The 23131-nt window shown below is 39.3% G+C and overlaps 1 protein-coding gene across 2 annotated transcripts in view; it reads right to left on the reverse strand.

Moving 5' to 3' along the window:
• The window catches only part of ZFP1 (ZFP1 zinc finger protein), a 34932-nt gene extending 20452 nt beyond the window's left edge, over positions 1 to 14480 (reverse strand). For both annotated transcript variants that reach the window (XR_014292173.1, XM_082606382.1), the window contains exons 1-2: positions 14343 to 14480; positions 7987 to 8043 (exon numbers count right to left, since the gene is read on the reverse strand). Coding sequence is in view for 1 of the 2 variants with exons in the window: in XM_082606382.1 (XP_082462508.1) it covers positions 7987 to 8001 (15 nt within the window). In the remaining variant the exon portion in view is untranslated. The remainder of the gene's footprint in view (positions 1 to 7986; positions 8044 to 14342) is intronic.
• Between the last annotated feature and the right edge of the window lie 8651 nt (positions 14481 to 23131).

Consider the following 23131-nt stretch of genomic DNA (forward strand, 5'->3'; position numbering starts at 1 on the left):
ACAATTTTCCAAGACTGAACCAGGAAGAATTAGAAAATATAAACAAACCTACCACAAGTAATGAAATTGAAACCGTAATTTAAAATCTTCCAACAAACAAAAGTCCTGGACCAGATGGCTGCACAGACGATTTCTATCAAACATTTAGAGAAGAGCTAACACCAATCTTTCTCATACTCTTCCAAAAAATTGCAGAGGGAAGAACACTCCCAAATTCATTCTACAAGCCACCTTTACGCTGAAACCAAAACCAGAAAAAGGTATCACAAAAAAAAAGAAAATTATAGACTAATATCACTGATGAACACAGATGCAAAAATCCTGAAGAAAATACTAGCAAACAGAATCCAAGTACATATTAAAAGGATCATACACCATGATCAAATGGGATTTATTCCAGGGATGCAAGGATTCTACAATATACAGAAATCAATCAATATGATACACCATATTAACAAATTAAGGAATAAAAACCATAGGATCATCTCAATAGATGCAGAAAAACCTTGTCACAAAATTCAATACCCATTTATAATAAAAACTGTCCAGAAAATGGGCATAGAGCAAACCTACCTCAACATAATAAGGGCCATATATGACAAACCCACAGCAAACATCATACTCAATGTGAAAAACTGAAAGCATTTCCACTAAGATCAGGAACAAGACAAGGATGTCCACACTCACCACTCTTATTCAACATAGTTTTGGAAGTCACAGCCACGGCAATCAGAGAAGAAGAAATAAAAGGAATACAAATTGGAAAATAAAAAGTAAAACTGTCACTGTTTGCAGATGACATGATACATACACAGAAAATCCTAAAGATGCTACCAGAAAATTACTAGAACTAATCAATGAATTTGGTAAGGATACAAAATTAATGCACAGAAATCTCTGGTATTCCTATACCCTAACATTGAAAAATCAGAAAGAGATATTAAGGAAACACTCCCATTTACCACTGCAACAAAAAGAATAAAATACCTAGGAATAAACTTACCTAAGGAGGGGAAAGACTTGTACTTTGAAAACTGAAATACACTGATGAAAGAAACCAAAGACAACATAAACAGATGGAGAAATATAGCATGTTCTTGGACTGGAAGAATCAATATTGTGAAAATGACTACACTACCCAAAGCAATCTACAGATTCAATGCAATCCCTATCAAACTATCAATGGCATTCTTCACAGAATTAGAACAAAAAATCTTATAATTCGTATGGAAACACAAAAGACCCCGAATAGCTAAAGCAATCTTGAGAAAGAAAAACGGAGCTGGAGAAATCAGGCTCCCCAACTTCAAACTATACTACAAAGCTAAAGTAATCAAGAGAGAATGGTACTGGCACAAAAAGAGAAATATAGATCAATGGTACAGGATAGAATGCCCAGCAATAAACCCAATCACATATAGTCACCTAATTTATGACAAAGGAGGCAAAAACATACAATGGAGAAAAGACAGCCTCTTCAATAAGTGGTGCTGGGAAAACTGGACAGCTACATGTACAAGAGTGAAATTAGAACACTACCTAACACCATACACAAAAATAAACTCAAAATGGATTAAAGACCTAAATGTAAGATCAGACACTATAAAACTCTTAGAGAAAAACATAGGAAAAACACTTTTTGACATAAACCACAGCAAGATCTTTTTTGACCCACCTCCTGGAGTAATAAAAATAAAAACAAAAATAAACAAATGAGGCCTAATTAAACTTAAAACCTTTTGCACAGCAAAGGAAACCATAAAGAAGATGAAAGACAACCCTCAGAATGGGAGAAAATACCTGCAAGTGAAACAACAGACAGAGGATTAATCTCTAAAATATACAAACCACTCATGGAGCTCAATATGAAAAAAAACAAACAACCCAATTAAAAAAGGGGCGGAAGACCTAAATAGACATTTCACCAAAGAAGACACAGAGATGGCCAAGAGGCACATGAAAAGATGGTCAACATCACTAATTATTAGAGAAATGCAATTAAAACTACAATGAGGTATCACCTTACACTGGTCAGAATGGCCATTATCAAAAAATCTAGACACAGTAAATGCTGGAAAGGGTGTGGTGAAAAGGGAACCCTGCTGTATTGTTCGTGAGAATGTAAACTGATACAACTACTAGGGAGAACAGTATGGAGGTTCCTTAAAAAACTAAAAATTGAACTACCATATGACCCAGCCATCGCACTACTGGGTATATACCCTGAGAAAACCATAATTCAAAAAGAGACATGTACCAAAATGTTCATTGCAGCACTATTCACAATAACCAGGACGTGGAACCAACCTAAATGTCCATCAACAGATGAATGGATAAAGAAGATGTGGCACATATATACAATGGAATATTACTCAGCCATAAAAAGAAACGAAATTGAGTTACTTGTAGTGAGGTGGATAGACCTAGAGTCTGTCATACAGAGTGAAGTAAGTCAGCAAGAGAAAAACAAATACCATACGCTAACACATATATACGGAATCTAAAAAAAAAAAAAGGTACTCATGAACCTAGTGGCAGGGCAGGAATAAACATAGACACAGAGAATGGAGTTGAGGACATGGGGAGGGGAGAGGGAAGCTAGGGCGAAATGAGAGCAGCATCAACATATATACACTACCAGATGTGAAGCAGATAGCTACTGGGAAGCAGCCGCATAGCACAGGGAGATCAGCTCGGTGCTATGTGACGACCTAGAGGGGTGGGATAGGGAGGGTGGGAGGGAGGCTCAAGAGGGAGTGGATATGGGGATATATGTATGCATATGGCTGATAAACTTTGTTGTACAACTGAAACTAACACAGTATTGTGAAGCAATTATACTCCAATAAAGATGTATTTTTAAAAAGTAAACAAAATAAAATCAAGTGGATAATCAGGGACTTCCCTGGTGGTCCAGTGGGTAAGACTCCGCGCTCCCAATGCAGGGGGCCTGGGTTCGATCCCTGGTCGGGGAACTAGATCCCACATGCATGCTGCAACTAAGAAGTCCGCATGCCACAACTAAAGATCCTGTGTGCTGCAACGAGGATCCTGCATGCTGCAACTAAGACCAGGCGCAACCAAAATCAATCAATCAATCAATCAATCAATCAATAATTTTTAAAAAAGATAATCAACAAGGATCTACTGTATAGCACAGTGTACTCTAATAACCTATATGGGAATAGAATCTGAAAAAGAATAGATATATGTATGTTTAACTAAATCACTTTGCTGTACACCTGAAACACAACATTGTAAGTCAAATATACTCCAATATATATATAAAAAAAAGGTAGGTATGGCTATATTTAAATCAAACAAGGGGTATGACCAGAGATAAAGAGGGACATCCCAAAATGATAGAACGGTAAATCCATCTGGAAGGTAGAAAAATCGTAAGTGTGCATGCACTCAATAAATGCACATGAACTCAATACTGCTTCAAATTACATCAAGCAAAAACGGACAGAACTAAAGTGAAGAATGGACAAATCCACCTTCATATTATCTATCAACCAAGTATCAGATCAGAATGAAGACACTTTCAGAAAAGCAAAGTTTAAAAAAATATTATTTCTCACATACCCTTTCTCTCAAGAAGCTACTGAAGAATCTACTCCAATAAAATAGTAATTCAAAAAAGACAAAGACAGGGGAAAAGGCAAACAAAAGATCAATAGGAAAGGTGAAGGAAATCCCTAGGAGGAGTCTGAAGGAGATTGCAGAATGGTAGTGATTCTCCATTAATACTAAATTGTTTGTCATACAGATTGGAATAGTGTGATTCAAAAGCAGGTATTTTGAGGGCTGTCTTAAGATGTCTAGTGACATTGGATCACCTTGTTAACCTGAGGGCAGAATACCTTGGTGATCCTGGCCCAGCTTCTTATCTGTTGGGGTTGGTTTAACTTTGGTTTGGCTTGTCTTGAACAAGTCCTGATGACATCTATCTCTCCCCTCCATACCAGGCTGCCTTGGATCACATGAGGACACTCATTTCGTCTCACAGAAGTACTCTGCTTTGATCTACTCCTGAGAGTTGGCAGTTGACTAGTGAGCTAAGAAGCAGAGAACACTGAGCAGCCCACTCACTCTAATTATATTCTTGTCAGACATTCAATACCTGATTTACACTCTGACCCTGCCAGATGGTCCAACCATGTGAGCCCTATGTTTTCCTATGTTTTTCATGACCTTGCCAATGACTTCTCCAAATGAGATTTTTGTAAACTCTCAGAAAAACTGAAGCCAGACTATGACTCAGGGACTCTATTCAGCTCATCTCCTAGGCGCCTTTATTCAATAGTAGCAGAATTTCTACACACAATTAGATTTGTGCTTGCTTGATAAGTTTTGCCACATTGCTCCCCAGTAAGTCTGTACCACTTTTTACTACCACAAACAATGCATGAGTGGTTTCACCTCTCTATAGCTAACACTGGCTAATATATCTTGAAAAAACAATGACAAAAATCTTAAGTCTTGCTAAAGGAAACATGGGTACATAAAAGGACATCTTTTAGATTGTATACATCTAGAAAAAGAAAAAAAACTCCACCAATCAGACAAAAAATTATGCAATATAAATCACAGTTATAGTTTTTCAAAACTGAATTTTGTATTGATTAGGGATATATACATACATGGTAAAATCTTTGAGGAAAGCAAGGGAATAAATAACAAAAATGTCAAGATAGTGGCTACCTACTAGCAGGATTCAATCAGAGAATGTATCATAAAGAACAGATAAGGACTTCCCTGGTGGCACAGTGATTAAGACTCCATGCTCCCAATATGCAGGGGGCCCGGGTTCGATCCCTGGTCAGGGAACTAAATCCCACATGCATGCCACAACTAAGAGTTTGCATGCCACAACTAAGGAGCTGGAGAGCCGCAACTAAGAAGCCCACCTGCTACAACTAAGGAGCCCACACTAAGACCTAGCACGACCAAATAAATAAATACTTTTTAAAAAGAACAGATAATGTTCTATTTCTTAATGTGAGTGCCCATTTATTCTTTAATGTATACATATTTTTATACATGTTATAACATGTATAAAGAGTATTATAATGCTTTATACACTCATCTGTATACATATTACATTACACAATAAAAAAAATCAGAAAAAAATGAGAAAACTCTATGCTCTGATATGGAAAGACTTCAAAAATATGTTATTGAGTGATAAAAACACACATAACCAAGAGAATGAAAAGACAAAGACATCTTTGCGAAACACATACCTGATAAAGGATTGATATCTGAAATATATAAAGAACTCTCAAAACTCAACAATATGAAAACAAACAACCTGATTTAAAAATGGGCCAAAGTGCAGCCAGTATGGAAAACAGTATGGAGGTCCCTCAGAAAACTAAAAATAGAATTACCATATGATCCAGCAATCCCACTCCTGGGCACATATCACCAGACAAAACTATAATTCAAAAAGATACATGCACCCCTATGTTCATAGCAGCACTATTCACAATAGCCAAGACATGGAAGCAACCTAGCTGTCCATTGACAGAGGAATGGATAAAGATATAGTACATATATACAATGGAATACTATTCAGCCATAAAAAAGAACGAAAAAATGCCATTTGCAGCAACATGGATGGACCTAGAGATTACAATACTAAGTGAAATAACTCAGAGAAAGACAAGTATCATATGATATCACTTATATGTGGAATCTAAGATATGACACAAATGAACCTTTCTGTGAAACAGAAACAGAATCACGGGTTGGGAGAGAGATGCAGTGGGAGGTTGGGGTTAGCAGATGTAAGCTATTAGGTAAACAACAAGGTCCTACTGTATGGAACAGGAAACTATATTCAATATCCTATGATAAACCATAATGGAAAAGAATATTTAAAAAAAACAATGTATATATAACTGAATTACTTTGCTCTACAGCAGAAATTAACACAATATTGTAAATCAACTGTACTTCAATAAAATAAATTTTTTAAAAGGGCCAAAGACCTTAACAGACACCTCACTAAAGAAGATATACAGGTGGCAAATAAACACATGTGAAGATACTCAACATCATGTCATATCATCAGAGAATTATAAATTACAACAACAATAAAACACTGTTAAATGCCTATTAAAGGGCCAAAGTTCCGGACTTCCCTGGTGGTCCAGTGGGTAAGACTCCACGCTCACAATGCAGGGGGCCCAGGTTTGATCCCCAGCTGGGGAACTAGATCCCGCACACATGCCGCAACTAAGAAGCCCGCATGTCACAACTAAGACCCGGCGCAGCCTAAATAAATAAATAAATGAATATAAAATAATTAAAAAGGGGCTTCCCTGGTGGCACAGTGGTTGAGAGTCCGCCTGCCGATGCAGGGGACACGGGTTCGTGCCCCGGTCCGGGAAGTTCCCACATGCCGTGGAGCGGCTGGGCCCGTGAGCCATGGCTGCTGCGCCTGCGCGTCCGGAGCCTGTGCTCCGCAGCGGGAGAGGCCACAGCAGCGAGAGGCCCGTGTATCGCAAAAATAAATAATAATAATAATAATTTTTTTAAAAAAGTGGCCAAAGTTCACAACACTGACGACACCACATGCTGACGAGGATGTGGAGCAACAGGAACTCTCACTCACTGCTGGTGGGAGTGCAAATGTTAGAGCTACTCTGGAAGAGAGTCTGGCCGTTTCTCACAAAACTACACATATTCTTGCTGTACACACTGGCAATTGTGTTCCTTAGCATGTACCCAAATGATCAACTTATATCCACACAAAACACGGCACAGAGATGTTTATAGCAGCTTAATCCATAATTGTCAAAACTTGGCAGCAACCAAGATGTCCTTCAATTGCTGAATGGGTAAATAAATGGTAGTACATCCAGACAATGGAACATTATTCAGTGATAAAAAGAAATGAGCTATCAAGCCATGAAAACACATGGAGGAACTTTAAATGCGTATTACTAAGTGAAAGAAACCAATTTGAAAAGGCTACATACTGACTGATTCCAACTGTATGATGTTCTAGAAAAGGCAAAACTAGGGGGACAGTAAAAAAAAAAAAAAAAAAAAAAAATCAGTGGTTTCCAGGTGCTCAAGGAAAGGTGGGGAGGGATGAATAGATGGAGCACAGGGGATTTTGTGGGCAGTGAAACTATTCTGTAAGATACGATAATGGTGGATACACATCATTATGTATTTGTCAAAACGCACAGAATGCACACCACCAAAAGCAAATCCTAATGTAAACTATGGACTTTACTTGAAGTATCAATATTGGCTCATCAACTCTAACAGGTATACCACATTAATGCAAGATGTTAGTAACAGGGGAAACTGTTCAGAGGGAGAAAAGGAGTATATGGGAACTGTACTTTTCACTTAAATTTTCCATAAGCCCAAAACTGCTCTAAAAAGTTAAGTCTATTCATTAAAAGTAAAACAAAACACATATAAACAGAACAGTATGATTAATATGCTATCTTATAATAAGCTATACTTATACATGTGTAAATATGTACAAATGCATTCTGCAATGCCATTCAAGAAAGTAATGACAATGGAACTCATGGAAATTAGCGGGAGAATTTAAATACACATCCGGATATTTAGTGAGTTCTCTAGCATCATGCTAATCTGACCAGAAAAATAAAATACACGCTATAGTACCCTGAAGAATGCTATATGAAATAACCAGAGACAAAATAATAAGCTGTTTAATTTTTTTTCCTGGGGATGCTGTTCAAAACACCATCTATATGAAAGTCCATAAAATTTATTCAGACCTAATATTAGAGAACCAAGGAAATGGTATTCATAATCAATGCAAGACACTTAATTAACTTGATTTACTTTTTGGCTGCTGGTATTGATTATTCTTACTATGTTTTCCTGAGTTTTACTCATTTATACCTTTCTATTTCATTTTCTAGGTCCTTATAAACTTCCTCAAATGCACAGAAAAATAAAATTGGGAATAAACAAACAACTCACCTGGCATTTGTTCATTTTCTACAGCTTTTGGGTAAAGGCAGAGATATGAAGGCAGAACTGAAATAGAGGAAAAAGAAAGGTATTGTTATTAAAGATCTGACCTGCCTCAGAACTTCTTCTTCTTTTTTTTTTTGCAGTACGCGGGCCTCTCACTGTTGTGGCCTCCCCCGCTGCGGAGCACAGGCTCCGGACGCACAGGCTCAGCGGCCACGGCTCATGCCACTCTGCGGCATGTGGGATCTTCCTGGACCGGGGTACGAACCCGTGTCCCCTGCATTGGCAGGCAGACTCTCAACCACTGCGCCACCAGGGAAGCCCTGCCTCAGAACTTCTAGAATGACTTGTTTGGAAATCCTTACACATCACCTGAGAAAATACCACCTCCTGAGCTAGTCCTTTTGCCTGTTCAGAAGGGGCAAAAAGGATCATGCTGGCAGCACTCACTTTCAATCAAACATTATGAAATATCCAAAAAGGTAAGACTAAGACAACCCACTATCAACTGACAAAACAGTCAAAAGAAACCATGACTGATTAAATTATTGGACAGGGAATTTAAAACTATGGTTCATATATTAAAGCTTTAAAGGAAAAGATTTACAAAATGAATGAACAGAGAATTTCAAGAGATGGAAACTTGAAGAGAAAAATGGAAATGCTAAGAAAAGCACAGTAACAGAGTTGAAAGAATACCTTCAATAGGTATTACAACAGAGTTGAGGAACTTTTCAGTAAATCTGAAGATAGGTCAAAAGAAATTACCCAAACTGATACACAAAGAGAAAGCAAAGGGGGAAAAAAAGGACAGAGAATCCAAGGGCTGTAGTACAATATCAAATGGCCTAACAAAAATGTATTGGGATCCCAGGGACTTTCCTGGTGGTCCAGCAGTAAAGAATCTTTCTCCCAATGCAGGGAACGCGGGTTCGATCCCTGGTTGGGGAGCCAAGATCCCACATGCCGCAGGGCAATTAAGCCCTTGCACCACAACTACTGACCTCATGAGCCTCAACTAGAGAGCCCGCGTGCCGCAAACTACACAGCACATGCGCAACTAGAGAGAGAAAAACCCGCAAGCCACAGCTAGAGAGAAGCCCATGTGCTGCAATGAAGTGCCCACGTGCTGCAACAAAAAATCCTGCTTGCTGCAACTAAAACCTGATGTAGCCAAAAATAAATAAAATAAAATAAATAAACAATAAATCTTTTAAAAAATGTATTGGGATCCCAAAAGAAGAGAAAATGGGACAGAAGAAGTATTGAAGACATAATGACCAAGGATTTTCCAAAAATACAGAATGATATCAAACCACATATCCAAGAAACTCAGATAATTTATCCAAAAAGGATAAATATCAAAAAACAAAATAAGGGCTTCCCTGGTGGCGCAGTGGTTGAGAGTCCACCTGCCGATGCAGGGGACACGGGTTCGTGCCCCGGTCCGGGAAGATCCCACATGCCGCAGAGCAGCTGGGCCTGTGAGCCATGGCCGCTGAGCCTGTGCATCCAGAGCCTGTGCTCCACAGCGGGGGAGGCCACGACAGTCAGAGGCCCGTGTACCGCAAAATAAATAAATAAAATAAAATAAAATGGACACACCTGGACGTACCATATTCAAACCAATGGAAACCAAAGTTAGAGAGAAATTCTTGAAAGCAGCCAGAAAAAAAACCTGACACGTTACATACAGACATACCTCATTTTATTGCGTGTCACAGATAGCCTTTTTTTTTTTTTTTTAAACAAATTGAAGGTTTGTGGTAACTTTGCATTGTCAGATGATGGTCAGCATTTTTTAGTAATAAAGTACTTTTAAATTAAGGTATGCACATTGTTTTTTAGACATAATGATATTGCACACTTAATAGACTGCAGTATAAGGTAAACATGACTTTTATATGCACTGCGAAACCAAAATATTCATGTGACTTGCTTTATTGCAGTGAGCTGGAACTGAATTAAAGAACCACAGAGAATTTCTCATCAGAAACTATACAAGCTGGAAGACAATGTAGTGACATCTTTAAAGTACTTTAAAAAAGAAAAAAAAAAAAAAGGAAAGAAAAAGCTACCAATCCAGTATTCTATACCCAGCAAGTACATCTTTCAAAAAATAAAAGTGAAAATAAAAACCTTTTCAAACAAACAAAAACAGAAAATTCATTACAGTAGACCTGTACTACAAGAAATATTTAAAGAAGTTCTTCAGGTAGAAGGAATATGATAACAGACAGAAATGTGGATCTACACAAAGAAATAAAGATCTCTGGGAATGGTTAAAATGAAGAGAAATATAAAAGACATTTTTTTCTTTTAATCAGTCTAAAAGATACTTGACTGTATAAAGCAAAAAGAGTAAAAAAGTTTTGTGAACTTATAGCGTATGTAAAATACATGACAATAATAGCACATAGATGAGATGATGAAATGGTTGGTGGCAGTATATTAAGGAGCTTACATTACACACAAAGCAATAGACTATATTTAAAGGTTCACTGTGGTTCACTCAAGAAGTTTATTTAAACCTTAGGGCAACCACAAAAAAATTTAAAGAGGTATAAACAATAACCAAATAGTGGAGAAAAATATGGACTCATGAAAAACTACCACTAAATCCAAAACCAGTCAGAAAAAGAGGAAAATAGGAACAAAGACCAGATGGGCCAAGTACAAGAAAACTACCAAGATGGTAGATTTTAACCCAACCATGTCAATAATTCATTGTACAAACACACCAATTAAATGACAAAGGTTGCCAAACTGGATAAAAAAGACCAAACTACGTGCTGTCTAAAAGCAATGTGTTTGGGACTTCCCTGGTGGCACAGTAGTTAAGAATCTGCCTGCCAATGCAGGGGACACGGGTTCGATCCCTGGTCCGGGAAGATCCCACATGTCCCGGAGCAACTAAGCCCATGTGCCACAACTACTGAGCCTGTGCTCTAGAGTCCGCACACCACAACTATTGAGCCCGCACGCCACAACTACTGAAGCCCCCATGCCTAGAGCCCGTGCCCTGCAACAAGAAGCCACCGCAATGAGAAGCCCACACACTGCAATGAAGAGTAGCCCCTGCCTGCTGCAACTAGAGAAAGCCTGCACACAGCAATGAAGACCCAACACAGCTAAAAATAAATAAAAGCAATGTGTTTTAAATATAAAAACAGTGACGAAATAAAATTTTAAGGCAGAACAAGAAATTTAAACATAAAATTCTGTCCTTTGGGCCTCCTCCCTCTCTGTTTAGTGTGCAACGTCCAGCCGCATTACACATTAACCAGACCTTCTCAAAGATGGGAATGCCTACTCAACCATAAAGATCTTTTTTTCTTTCTTCTGATGCTAGCAATGTAACTTCTTAAGAGATTAACATTCTTTCTCAACTCTGTAAGGGGGTCATGATGACTTGCTGCTTGCTTTGTATGTGCTTACCTGGACTACTGTATATTGGTGAACTTTATGTCAGTACGTCATTTTGATGTATGATCCTTTGTCTCAAAAAATGTATATGACTGTGCCTTCAACTTCTAACAGGCAGGACAATTCTCAGAGCTTCTTAGAGTCTGTCTCCTGGGTTACAATCCTCAGGTTGGCTCAAATAAAATTCTCTTCCTTCTTGATTGTTAATTGAATTTTCAATAATAGCTAGATCAAAAGTAAAAGGATAAAAAAAGATATTCCTTGGGACTTCCCTGGCAGTCCAGGGGTTAAGACTCCACGCTTCAAATGCAGGGGGCACAGGTTTGATCCCTCGTTGGGGAACTAAGATCCTGCGTGCCACAAGGCACAGCCAAAATAAGAAGAAATAAAAAATAAAAAATGATATTCCTTGCACATACTAATCAAAAGAAAGTAGGACTGATTAATATCAAGCTAAGTAGACTTAATAAGAAATATTATCAGGGATAAAGTGTGATATTACATGTCACTGTGATAAATGACACATGATAAATGTATCAAATCACCAGAACACATAACAATCCTAAATGTATATGCACAAAAGAACTTCAAAATACAAGAAGCAAAAGTTGATAAAACTGAAAAAATAAATAGATAAACCACAATTATAGCTGGAGGCTTCAATATTCTTTTCTCAGTAGGTGACAACAGAGGTAGATAAAAAACCAGTAAGGATACAGAAGAACTCAACCACACTATCAACCACCCTGACCCATTTAGTATTGACAGAAAACTCTACCACCAACACAGCACAACAGTCATTAAAGTACATAAAAAACATTCCCAGGGACTTCCCTGGTGGTCCAGTGGTTAAGACTCCACACTCCCAATGCAGGGAGCCCAGGTTCAATTCCTGGTCAGGGAACTAGACCCTGCACGGCACAAGAAAGAGCCCACATGCCGCAACTAAAAAGATCCTGCATGCAGCAACGAAGACCCGGCACAGCCAAATAAATAAATTAATTAATTTTTAAAAAATCCCCAGGGTAGATCATATCCTTAGCCATGAAACAAATCTCAAGTTTTAAAGAACTGAAATACATAACAAAGTATATTTTTTGACCAAAACAGAATTAAATTAGAAATCAATAATAGAAAAAGATGTAGAAAATCCCCTAATGTTTGGAAATTAAATAACAAATTTCTAAATAACCAATGGGTGAAAAAGGAAGTAACAAGGAAAGTTTAAAAAAAACAACAACAACACAGAATTGAATGGAAATGAAAACAAAACATACCAGAATTTGAGGAATGCAGCTAAAGCAGTATTTAGAGAACAGTATTTAGAGGACATTTATAGCATTAAAACCAATGTCAAGGGACTTCCCTGGTGGCGCAGTGGTTAGGAATCCGCCTGCCAATGCAGGGGACACAGGCTCGAGCCCTGGTCCAGGAAGATCCCACATGCCGCAGAGCAACTGGGCCTGTGTGCCACAATTGCTGAGCCTGCGCTCTAGAGCCTGCGAGCCACGACTGCTGAGCCCATGTGCCACAGCTGCTGAGGCCCGCACGCCTGGAGCCAGTCTCCGCAACAAGGGGGGCCACTGCAATGAGAGGCCTGTGCACCGCAACGAAGAGTAGCCCCCGCTCACGTCAACTGGAGAAAGCCCACACACAGCAACAAAGACCCAACGCAGCCAGAAAAAAAAAAAAAAAACAATGTCAAGAATAATCGAGATGTTACTACAGATGCTACAGACATTAAAAAGTTATTCTTTCACAATAAAAATTGATAAACATTAGCTACGTTAATTAAGGAGAAAAAGGAGCAATCCCAAATACACAAAATAAGAAAACTGGGAAATATCAACAAACTCAAGAGAAAAAAGATGAAATAATGGAAAAAAATTCCATCTTCAATAGCAATAAATTACTATATAAGAATAAAGTTAATAAAAATGCAAATATTTTACGAAAAAACTTATAAAGCGCTGGCAAGGCGGAAAAATGAAAGAGGAACAAATGGGAAGGACTACAGTAAAATCCAACATCATAAAGGTGTCCATTCCCCCTAATTAAATGTAATCATTAACTGGGTCATAATAAAAGTACCAACAAATTTCTTTAAAATATAACTTATTCTAAAGTACCAGTGGGAATCATTAGTAAAACCTGTATAATCTCAAAGTAGTGAAGGCTTTTGGGTGTCATAAAAAGGAAGAGCAGTAAATTCAACCATAAAGAAATTCAAAACGCCTCCATGGCAAAAACCACCAATAAGCAAAATTAAAAGGCAAATGAAAAAATATTCCCCATTCATATGACAAAATACCAGCTGGCTGTGTGACCTTGGGTAAATCACTTCACCAGAGACTTCACTTTTCCTTCTGTTGAAACTGAGGAACTAAGCGAAGACACAGGGTAGGTGTGAGGATTGGGCGAACACTTCAGCTGAAAAGCCTCTTGCGAAGAGGTCACAGGTCTTACTCATTCAGCAATTTGCGCATCAGGAAACTTGCGAAACCTTTCAAGCCTCCCTCCACCCCGCGAGGCCCTGGGCAGCCGCACGCGGCATCCGGGCGCTGCCAGGTGCGCCCGGCCCCGCCCCCAGCCTCGCCCTGCGCCCGCCCGCCCGCCGGGTTTCGGGACCTGCTCCCGCGCGGCTGGAGACCTTCGCGGCGGGTCGGAGGCGCTTTGCCTGACAAAGGGAGGAAGGCTGGCCCTCACCGCCGCCCTCCCCTTCGGCCGTTCCCGCCCCCGCACGTCCGGTCAGGCGGGCCCCGCCGGTCCCGCGCCGAGGAGAGGGCCGGGCCGCCCCGGAAACCACCCCAAGGGTCGCCGCCGCCTGCGAGTCACCGAAGTTTGGGCTTCCACCCCACGCGGGCACGAGCCCATCCCTCATCTCCTTCCCCTCGGCCCCCAGACCCCGCGGAGCTGCCTGGCAGGCCCCCTCATACCTGGAGGGGCACAGCCTCCGCTCGTGGCTCAGTGCCAGGCCGGGTCACGGCGCGGGGCGGCTAAAACGCGTGGAGACCGGAGCCCTGTCACCCACTCGCGGCGGGAGGTGGGGGAAGGGCGGCCACCGGCGCGGTTGCAGCATTGCACATGCGCAGATGCAGGGGCTGCTTTCCGTCCCAGGGTCCTCCGAGGGGTGGTCCATCGAACTTCGGGACTACATTTCCCATAAGCCTGCAGGGCCTCACCGTAGGGACTCTCAGGAAAGTCTTCACCTTGTTTAGCTGTCGGATGAGCTCTGACCAAGATAATCCCTTGGCCTGGACTTCACTTCCACCAGAGCGGTTTATGAGTTATAACCACTACCTACCCCAAAATACAAATCCTGGCTTTTAAAGATTACACAGGTAATCTATGGTAACAGCATTTAAGTTAGAAAATACGTATAAAATAAAGCAAATATTACCCATAATCTCACTTCTCAAAGATAACTTTGTATGTAACATTAAGTTCACACGTTTCTGATATTTTTAAATAATAAAATCGGCCATAAAGATACCATGTGCTGCAACTTTTTAATGTTTTAGGTTTACAGTAAAATATGAGGAGATGCAGATGTTCGTCTATGAGGAACACAGAGTTCCACTATACCACCTGCACCCACACATGCATGGCCTCCTCCACTATCAACCTCCAGTACCACAGTGGTACATTTGCTACGATCGAACGTACACTGACAAATCACCCAAAGTCCATAGTTTACACTAGGGTTCACTCTGGGTATTGAACATTCTAAGGGTTTTGACAAATATATGATGACATGTATCCACCACCATAGTATCATACAGAATAGTTTCACTGCCCACAAAATCCCCTGCGCTCCATCTATTCATCCTTCCCTCCTTCTCCCTGAGTCCCTGAAAGTCACTGACCTTTTTACTGTACTCCTAGGATTGTTACCAAGTCCAAGCTGCACCGCAGGCCAATAAATCAAGAGACGTTCTTGGGGCAAGGAATAGCGACTTAACCCAGAAAACCAGCAGACGGAGAAGAAGATGAATGTGTGTCCCAAAGAACCATCTTGCCTGAGTTAGAACTCAGGCTTCTTTTACACTAAAAAGGGAGGGAGTAGGGTCAAACAGTTCCTGGTTCCCCTCAGCCTCTGGAGGGGGTATGTTAATTTCTTCTTCCTGCAGTCATTCACAGGTGGGCCTGGTCAAGAGTGGGCCTGGTCAAGATGTCTCCTGTGAGCTGAAGAAAGGTATTTTAGCTTAATACACATCACCTGGGTGGCAGGGGTTCCCAGAGATGGTCTATTATGTATAATTTAAGCTTATAGGCAACATCCCTTTAGTGATTAACTTGTAATAGAATACAAAATTTCTTCCCTATTACACTTTAGCCTTTTCCAGAATGTAACATAGTTGGTATCATTCAGTATGTAGCCTTTTCAGATTGGTTTCTTTCCCTTAGCAATATGCACTTAAAGTTCCTCCATGTCTTTTCATGGCTTGATAGCTCATTTCTTTTTAGCACTGAATAATATTCCATTGTACGCATGTACCACCACTTATTTATCCATTCAGCAATTGAAGGACATCTTCGTTGCTTCCAAGTTTTGACAATTATGAATAAAGCTGCTATAAGCATCCCTGTGCAGTGTTTGGTGTGGAAATAAAATACGTTTCTCATTTGTATAAATATCAAGGAACACAATTGTCAGATTTTATGATGAGAATATATTTTAGTTTTGTAGAAACTGCCAGACTGTCTTCCAAAATGGCTGTACCATTTTGCATTCCCACCAGCAATGAATGAGAGTTCCTGTTGCTCCACACCCCGTCAGCATTTGGTGTTGTGGATTTTGGCCATTCTAATAGGTGTGTAGTGGTAGCAACTAGTATTTAGTTAAAACAACATATAGTCTCAGAAAGCTACTGTTACTGAACCAAACTTGGGTCTGTAGGCAAACAGTGAAGCCAGTCTGTTGATACCAGGCTGTGGTGGAGGAAAGTGCAGGGTTTATTGCAAGGCCAAGCAAGGAATACAGCCGAATAATGCTTAAAACACTGGAATTCCCCAACGGCTTTTAGGGAAAGATTTTTAAAGACAGGCTGAGGGAGAGGATTGTGGGGTGTGGAGTAATCAGCTCATGGACATCTTTATGATTGATTGGTGGCGAGGTAATCAAGAGTCAACATCATCAACCTGCCGGTTTCAACCAGTTTGGGGTCTACGTGCTTGCGGTCAACATGTAGTTAACTTCTTCCACCTGGCGGAGGTTTCAGGCTTTGCAAAATAGTTCAGGGATATGGTTCAAAATGTTATCTATAGCCTTTGTGAAGGAACTAAAGGTCCTTGAGTTCGTTTAGCGGCCGAACAATTATTACTTTGTCTTGCTTGACTGTTTTTCTTGGTTTTTGTATTTTCTCACTTCTCTGATTAAATTTGCTCTTTGGAACTTGGGGAAGGCCTACAAGGCTAAAGTTTTCTACAAACAAGAGGCAGGCAGAGGACACTGGTGTGGGCAGTTCTCACCTGGGAAGACCCTATCATAGGGTTCTGCTCAGATATATTACTTGTACATCAATGTTCATAGCACCTCTATTTACAACAGCACAAAGATGGAAAAAACCTCAGTGCCCATCAACAGAGGAATGGATAAATAAAATGTGGTACATACATACAGTGGAATACTATTCAGCCAAAAAAAAGAATGAAGTTCTGGTACATGCTACCACATGGATGAACCTTGAAAATACAAATGAAATAAGCCACATACAAAAGGACAAATAGCGTATGATTCTGCTTACATAAAGTATCTAGAATAGGCAAATTCATAGAGAGAAAGTAGAGATTGCTGGGGACAAGAGTGGGGGAAGGCATGGGAGTTACTGTTTAATGGGTAGGGGGTTTCTATTTGGGATGATGAAAAAGTTCTGAAAAGAGACAATGGTGATGGATAAACAACACTGTGAATGTGCTTAACACCACTGAATTGTATACTTTAAAATGGTAAATTTCATATTATGTATATTTTACCAGAATTTTAAAAAATAATAAGCTGGGTTGAAGTGATTGTGGCATAACTCTGTAAATTACTAAAACTCAAAGTCTCAGCAAGGTATTTTTGTTATTTATTGTTTATACCCTTTTGATTATTTTTTGTTTGATGGAATAATTCCATACTTCATCAGAAAGAAAAACAGAATACTCAGGATATTTTTTTTAAAGAGAGACTAATAACTATTAGATATAAAAATGTATTACAAAGCTAAAACATGAAAACTTTTTAGTACCGGCTCCAGAAAAAAAAAAAAAGACTCAAGAGTATATACTAATTTAGTGTCTGTTTTCACAGCACTTGTGAAAGATTGGAATTTTCCATGATTATTCTTGGGCAACTAATTAACAATTTAGAGGAAAAAATCTTAGATTCCTAAGACTGCATATTAGGACAATTAAGTATAAGCCAGATTCATGATTTAAATTTTAAAGTGAAAGTATCAAAGTAGTTGTAAAGAAATGATAAGGGAATGTTTTTTATATTCTTTGGGTGAGCAGCTATGACACCAAAGGCAGAAATCATCAAGGAAATAATTGACAAATTCAACTATAGAGACAAATTTTGAAAAAAATGCTATAAACAAAGTGAAAGACAAATAAGCTGGGAAAATATCCATGGTACGTGAATGAAGAAAAAGGGTAGTCTTAATTTATGAACTCCTTTTATATGTTAATTTAACCCCATTAAGAAAAATAAGCTCAGTATATGAAGAACCAATTAAAGATGAAACACATAGAATAAATTTATCAAAAATGTTTTCTCTCTACTCAAAATCAAAGAAAAGCTATGTGATAACATATGTAATATCATTTTGACCTATAAGTTTGGCCAATGTTTAAAAGAGTAATGAGACCCAGGATTGGAACAACTTGGAAAAAATTTTTGTACAGTTCTGGTGGGACTATAGTACATAAAATCTTTCTGAAGTCCTCATTGTATCAAAAGTTAAAAAATTTAAATTATCATAGATTTTAATCTTGTACAATAATGTATATACATGAATGTTCTCACATTACAGCTTATATCTGCAAAACACTGGAAACAGTCTAAAAATCTTTCAATAGATATAATTAAATTATGATATGTAAATGGAATTTGGGGAGACATTGAAAATGATAATGTATACTAACTCCATGGGGGAAGTATCTAATGAGTTGAGAAATGAAAAAATGTAGATCACACAAGAGTATGTAGAGTGTGATCCTATTTTTGTAAAAATTATGCATATTTTAAAGACTAAATAATGAAATATACAAAAAGAAAATATACACTCTTCCCCCAATAAACACACACAAAATAAACTCCCTACTGCCTGATGCATAACAACATAGAGTACTATGTGCATGGACTGTTTCTGAAGATCTTGCAAAGTTCAAAACCACATTATTTTCTATTAATTTCCTCAGGAATAAAGGAAAAGTATAGAGGATGTTTTTTAAAAAAACATGTTGCATATTTTAATTTAAATGTTGCTTTAAATTTTTTTGATCTTCCACTAAGGTTTCACACTCTCTTCTCAATCAACTACCCAGCATGTCCTAGTGGTTGTTTGATCTTCCGAGCATGTTGTAATATCCACTTCCGTTCCAACAAGCACTGGCACCAACAGTAAGCACATGCTTGTATGGCACTGTTATTGGATGTAAAGAGATTTTGTTATAATAGTGACTGTTTAAAGTGGAGCAAATATCCCAAAGCTCATAAATAACAGTGTGGTTAGCTCATAGATATTGACAAAAATTTTTATTTTTGTTTACGTGCTCAAATGACATTCCCATGGGGCATAGACCCTAGATCATATGATTTTATCAAAGAACTTGTATACTCTGTTATATTAAAATCCATTGGTCTTTCTTGTACTTTGAATGGATCATTTATCCAGGCATGATTTTGTAACATCATGCTCTGGTCTTTGAAGAACACTGGCTTACTGAGTCATAAAGATCTTTGAAATGTTGATACATTTTATTACATAGTAGCAAATGACCATAATAATATCACCACTGGTCTCATCAGAAAAGCTTTAATAAGTATTGGGAAGCAGAATCAGGTTTTTGCCAAAATTCAAATTTTTACTTGAAAGCTCCTTTTATCATTGGGCAAGAAATACAGTCACTTGTTTTCCTTGAAATGACAGCTCACTTCATTCATTTTTGAGAAAATGTCTGCCAAACACCCAGCCTTTGTTTGACTGTCAGCCATTCAAGAAAAAATGTTTCATGAGAAAAGCAGCTAGTTCAGCTCACGACTCAACCGCACAAGTGGTTTTCCTGGAGACATCTTGCTTCTGTGTGCAGCAGAAGTACTTTGTACGTACTTCCTGTTTCATCAGACAGAATATTAAAAAGACATGCGCTCAAAGGTTGAGACAATACAATTAATCATTTTTACTGCTCCATTAAGGTCATTCTTAAGTGAAACTGGCACTTCTTTCCTGCAATTGCGTGAGAGCGCAGAAAGCAGTGACTGCCAGGGAATTCCCTGATGGTCCAGTGGTTAGGACTCCGTGCTTCCACGGCAGGGGGACATGGGTTCGATCCCTGGTTGGGGAACTAAGATCTTGCAGGCCTTGCGCTGCCAAAAGAAAAAAAATAGGTAGTGACTTCCAGTGCAGCTTGGTGCCACTGTCTGGAATCCTGCTGCAGGGACACGGGTTCGTGCCCCGGTGTGGGAAGATCCCACATGCCGTGGAGCGGCTGGGCCCGTGAGCCATGGCCGCTGAGCCTGCGCGTCTGGAGCCTGTGCTCCGTAATGGGAGAGGCCACAACAGTGAGAGGCCGCTCAAGCAATCATTTCTTTGTGTCCAGCCGTGGGTCACATTTTGCTAAATAGCTTGAAGGAAGTTTATTTCTGTATCAGAAGTAGTTGATGTCTCAGTGGGATTTAGAGGTCATTATGGAAAAGGAGTGGCCTCAATTACCACTTGACTTTGCAGGTCTTCTTATCAGGAGGTGCAGTCTATTTCCCTGCCTCTTGAATTGAGGCTGGCTTTGTGACTTGCTTGGCTACAAAGCTATGAAAATAATGATATATTGGCCCTCACATGTTCCTGCTTTCTCTTAGAATGCTGTTGGAACATGAGAGACCACGTGGAAGAGAGCAAGTTGTACTGCTGAGTCCCTTCTAGACCAGCCTACAGCCAGCTGACGCCCAGATATATGAGAAATTCCAAATGAGATCAGCAGAGCTGCCTACCCAACCCCCCAAATTAACCAAAAATGCACAAGTGAGACCAGCCAAGACCAGAAGAATCACTCAGCTGACCTATAGACTCATGAACAAGAATAAATGTTTACTGGACTTCGCTCGTTTTCCGGGGGTTAAGATTCCATGCTTCCAGGTTTGATCCCTAGTTGGGGGAATTCCCCATGCGGCCAAAGAAAAAACAAAACAAGACAAACAAAAAAAAAAAGAATAAATGACATGAATAATATCAATGTTTTCTTAGGTCAGTCTCCCAAGGCAATAGAAATAAAAACAAAAATAAACAAATGGGACCTAATCAAACTTACAAGCCTTTGCAAAACAAAGGAAACCTTAAACAAAACAAAAAGACAACCTACAGAATGGGAGAAAATATTTGCAAAGGAAGAGACAGACATGACAAGGTACTTTCTTTTTTTCTTTTTTTAAATTATTATTATTTTTCTTTGAATTTTATTTTTTTTATACAGCAGGTTCTTATTAGTTATCTATTTTATACATATTAGTGTATATATGTCAATCCCAGTCTCCCAGTTCATCCCACCACCACCACCCCCTCCCCCTTCTTTCCCCCCTTGGTGTCCATATGTTTGTTCACTACATCTGTGTCTCTATTTCTGCCTTGGAAACTGGTTCATCTATACCGTTTTTCTAGATTCCACATATATGCATTAATATATGATATCTGTTTTTCTCTTTCTGACTTACTTCACTCTGTATGACAGTCTCTAGGCCCATCCACATCTCTACAAATGACCCAATTTCGTTCCTTTTTATGGCTGAGTAATATTTCATTGTATACATGTACCACATCTTCTTTATCTGTGGGATTACTTTCCAAAATATACAAACAGCTCATGCAGCTCTATATCAAAAAAACAAACAACCCAATCAAAGAATGGGCAGGAGATCTAAATAGACATTTCTCCAAAGGAGACATACAGATGGCCAAAAAGCACATGAAAAGATGCTCAACATCACTAATTATCAGAGAAATGCAAGTTAAAACTACAATGAAGTATCACCTCACACCAGTCAGCATGGCTATCATTAAAAGATCTACAAACAATAAATGCTGGAGAGGATGTAGAGAAAAGGGAACCCTCCTACACTGTTAGTGGGAATGTAAATTGGTGCAGCCACTGTGGAAAACAGTATGGACATTCCTCAGAAAACTAAAAATAGAGTTGCCATATGATCCAGCAATCCCACTCCTGGGCATATATCCGGATAAAACTATAATTAAAAAAGATGCATGCACCACTATGTTCATAGCAGCACTATTCACAATAGCCAAGACATGGAAACAACCTAAATGTCCATTGACAGATTGATGGATAAAGAAGATGTGGGGGGCCTCCCTGGTGGCTCAATGGTGAAGAATCCGCCTACCATTACAAGGGACATGGGTTCGAGCCCTGGTCCGGGAAGATCCCACACGCCGCAGAGCAACTAAGCCCGTGCACCACAACTACTGAGCCTGTGCTCTAGAGCTCGCTTGCCACAACTACTGAAGCCCATGTGCCTAGAGCCTGTGCTCCATAACAAGAGAAACCATGGCAATGAGAAGCCTGTGCACCACAACAAAGAGTAGCCCCACTCACCGCAACTAGAGAAGGCCACACAGAGCAACGAAGACCCAACACAGCCAAAAATAAAAATAAAAATAAAAATAAAAATAAAAATAAATAAATCTAAAGAAAAAAAGATGTGGTACATATTTAGAATGGAATACTACTCAGCCATATAAAAGAATGAAATAATTCCATTTGCAGTAACATGGATGGACCTACCTAGAGACTATTATACTAACTGAAGTAAGTCAGAAAGAGAAAGACAAATACCATATGATGTCACATATGTGGAATCTAAAATATGACACAAATGAACCTATCTATGAAACAGAAACAGAATCACAAACATAGAAAACAGACTGGTGGTTGCCAAGGGAAAAGGGGGTTGGGGGAAGGATGGAATGGGAGGTTGGGGTTAGCAGATGTGAACTTTTATATATAGAATGGATAAATAACAAGGTCCTACTGCATAGCACAGAGAACTATATTTAATATCCTGTGATAAACCATAATGGAAAAGAATGTTTTAAAAAGAGAGGGCTTCCCTGGTGGTACAGTGGTTAAGAATCCACCTGCCAATGCAGGGGACACAGGTTTGAGCCCTGGTTCGGGAAGATCCCACATGCCACAGAGCAACTAAGCCCGTGTGCCACAACTACTGAGCCCGCGAGCCACTACTACTGAGCCTGCGTGCCTAGAGCCCATGCTCCGCAACAAGACAAGCCACTGCAATGAGAAGCCCACGCACCACAACGAAGAGTAGCCCCCGCTCACCGCAACTAGAGAAAGTCCACACCCAGCAACGAAGACCCAATGCAGCCAAAAAAGAGTTTAAAAATAGAATGCATATATATGTATAACTGAATCACTTTGCTGTATAGCAGTAATTAATGCAACATTGTAAATCAACTATACTTCAATTTAAAAAAAGAGATAAAAAAAGAAT

This window comes from Mesoplodon mirus, assembly GCF_964341445.2.
Source record: "Mesoplodon mirus genome assembly, chromosome: 19".
Lineage (NCBI taxonomy): Eukaryota > Metazoa > Chordata > Mammalia > Artiodactyla > Ziphiidae > Mesoplodon > Mesoplodon mirus.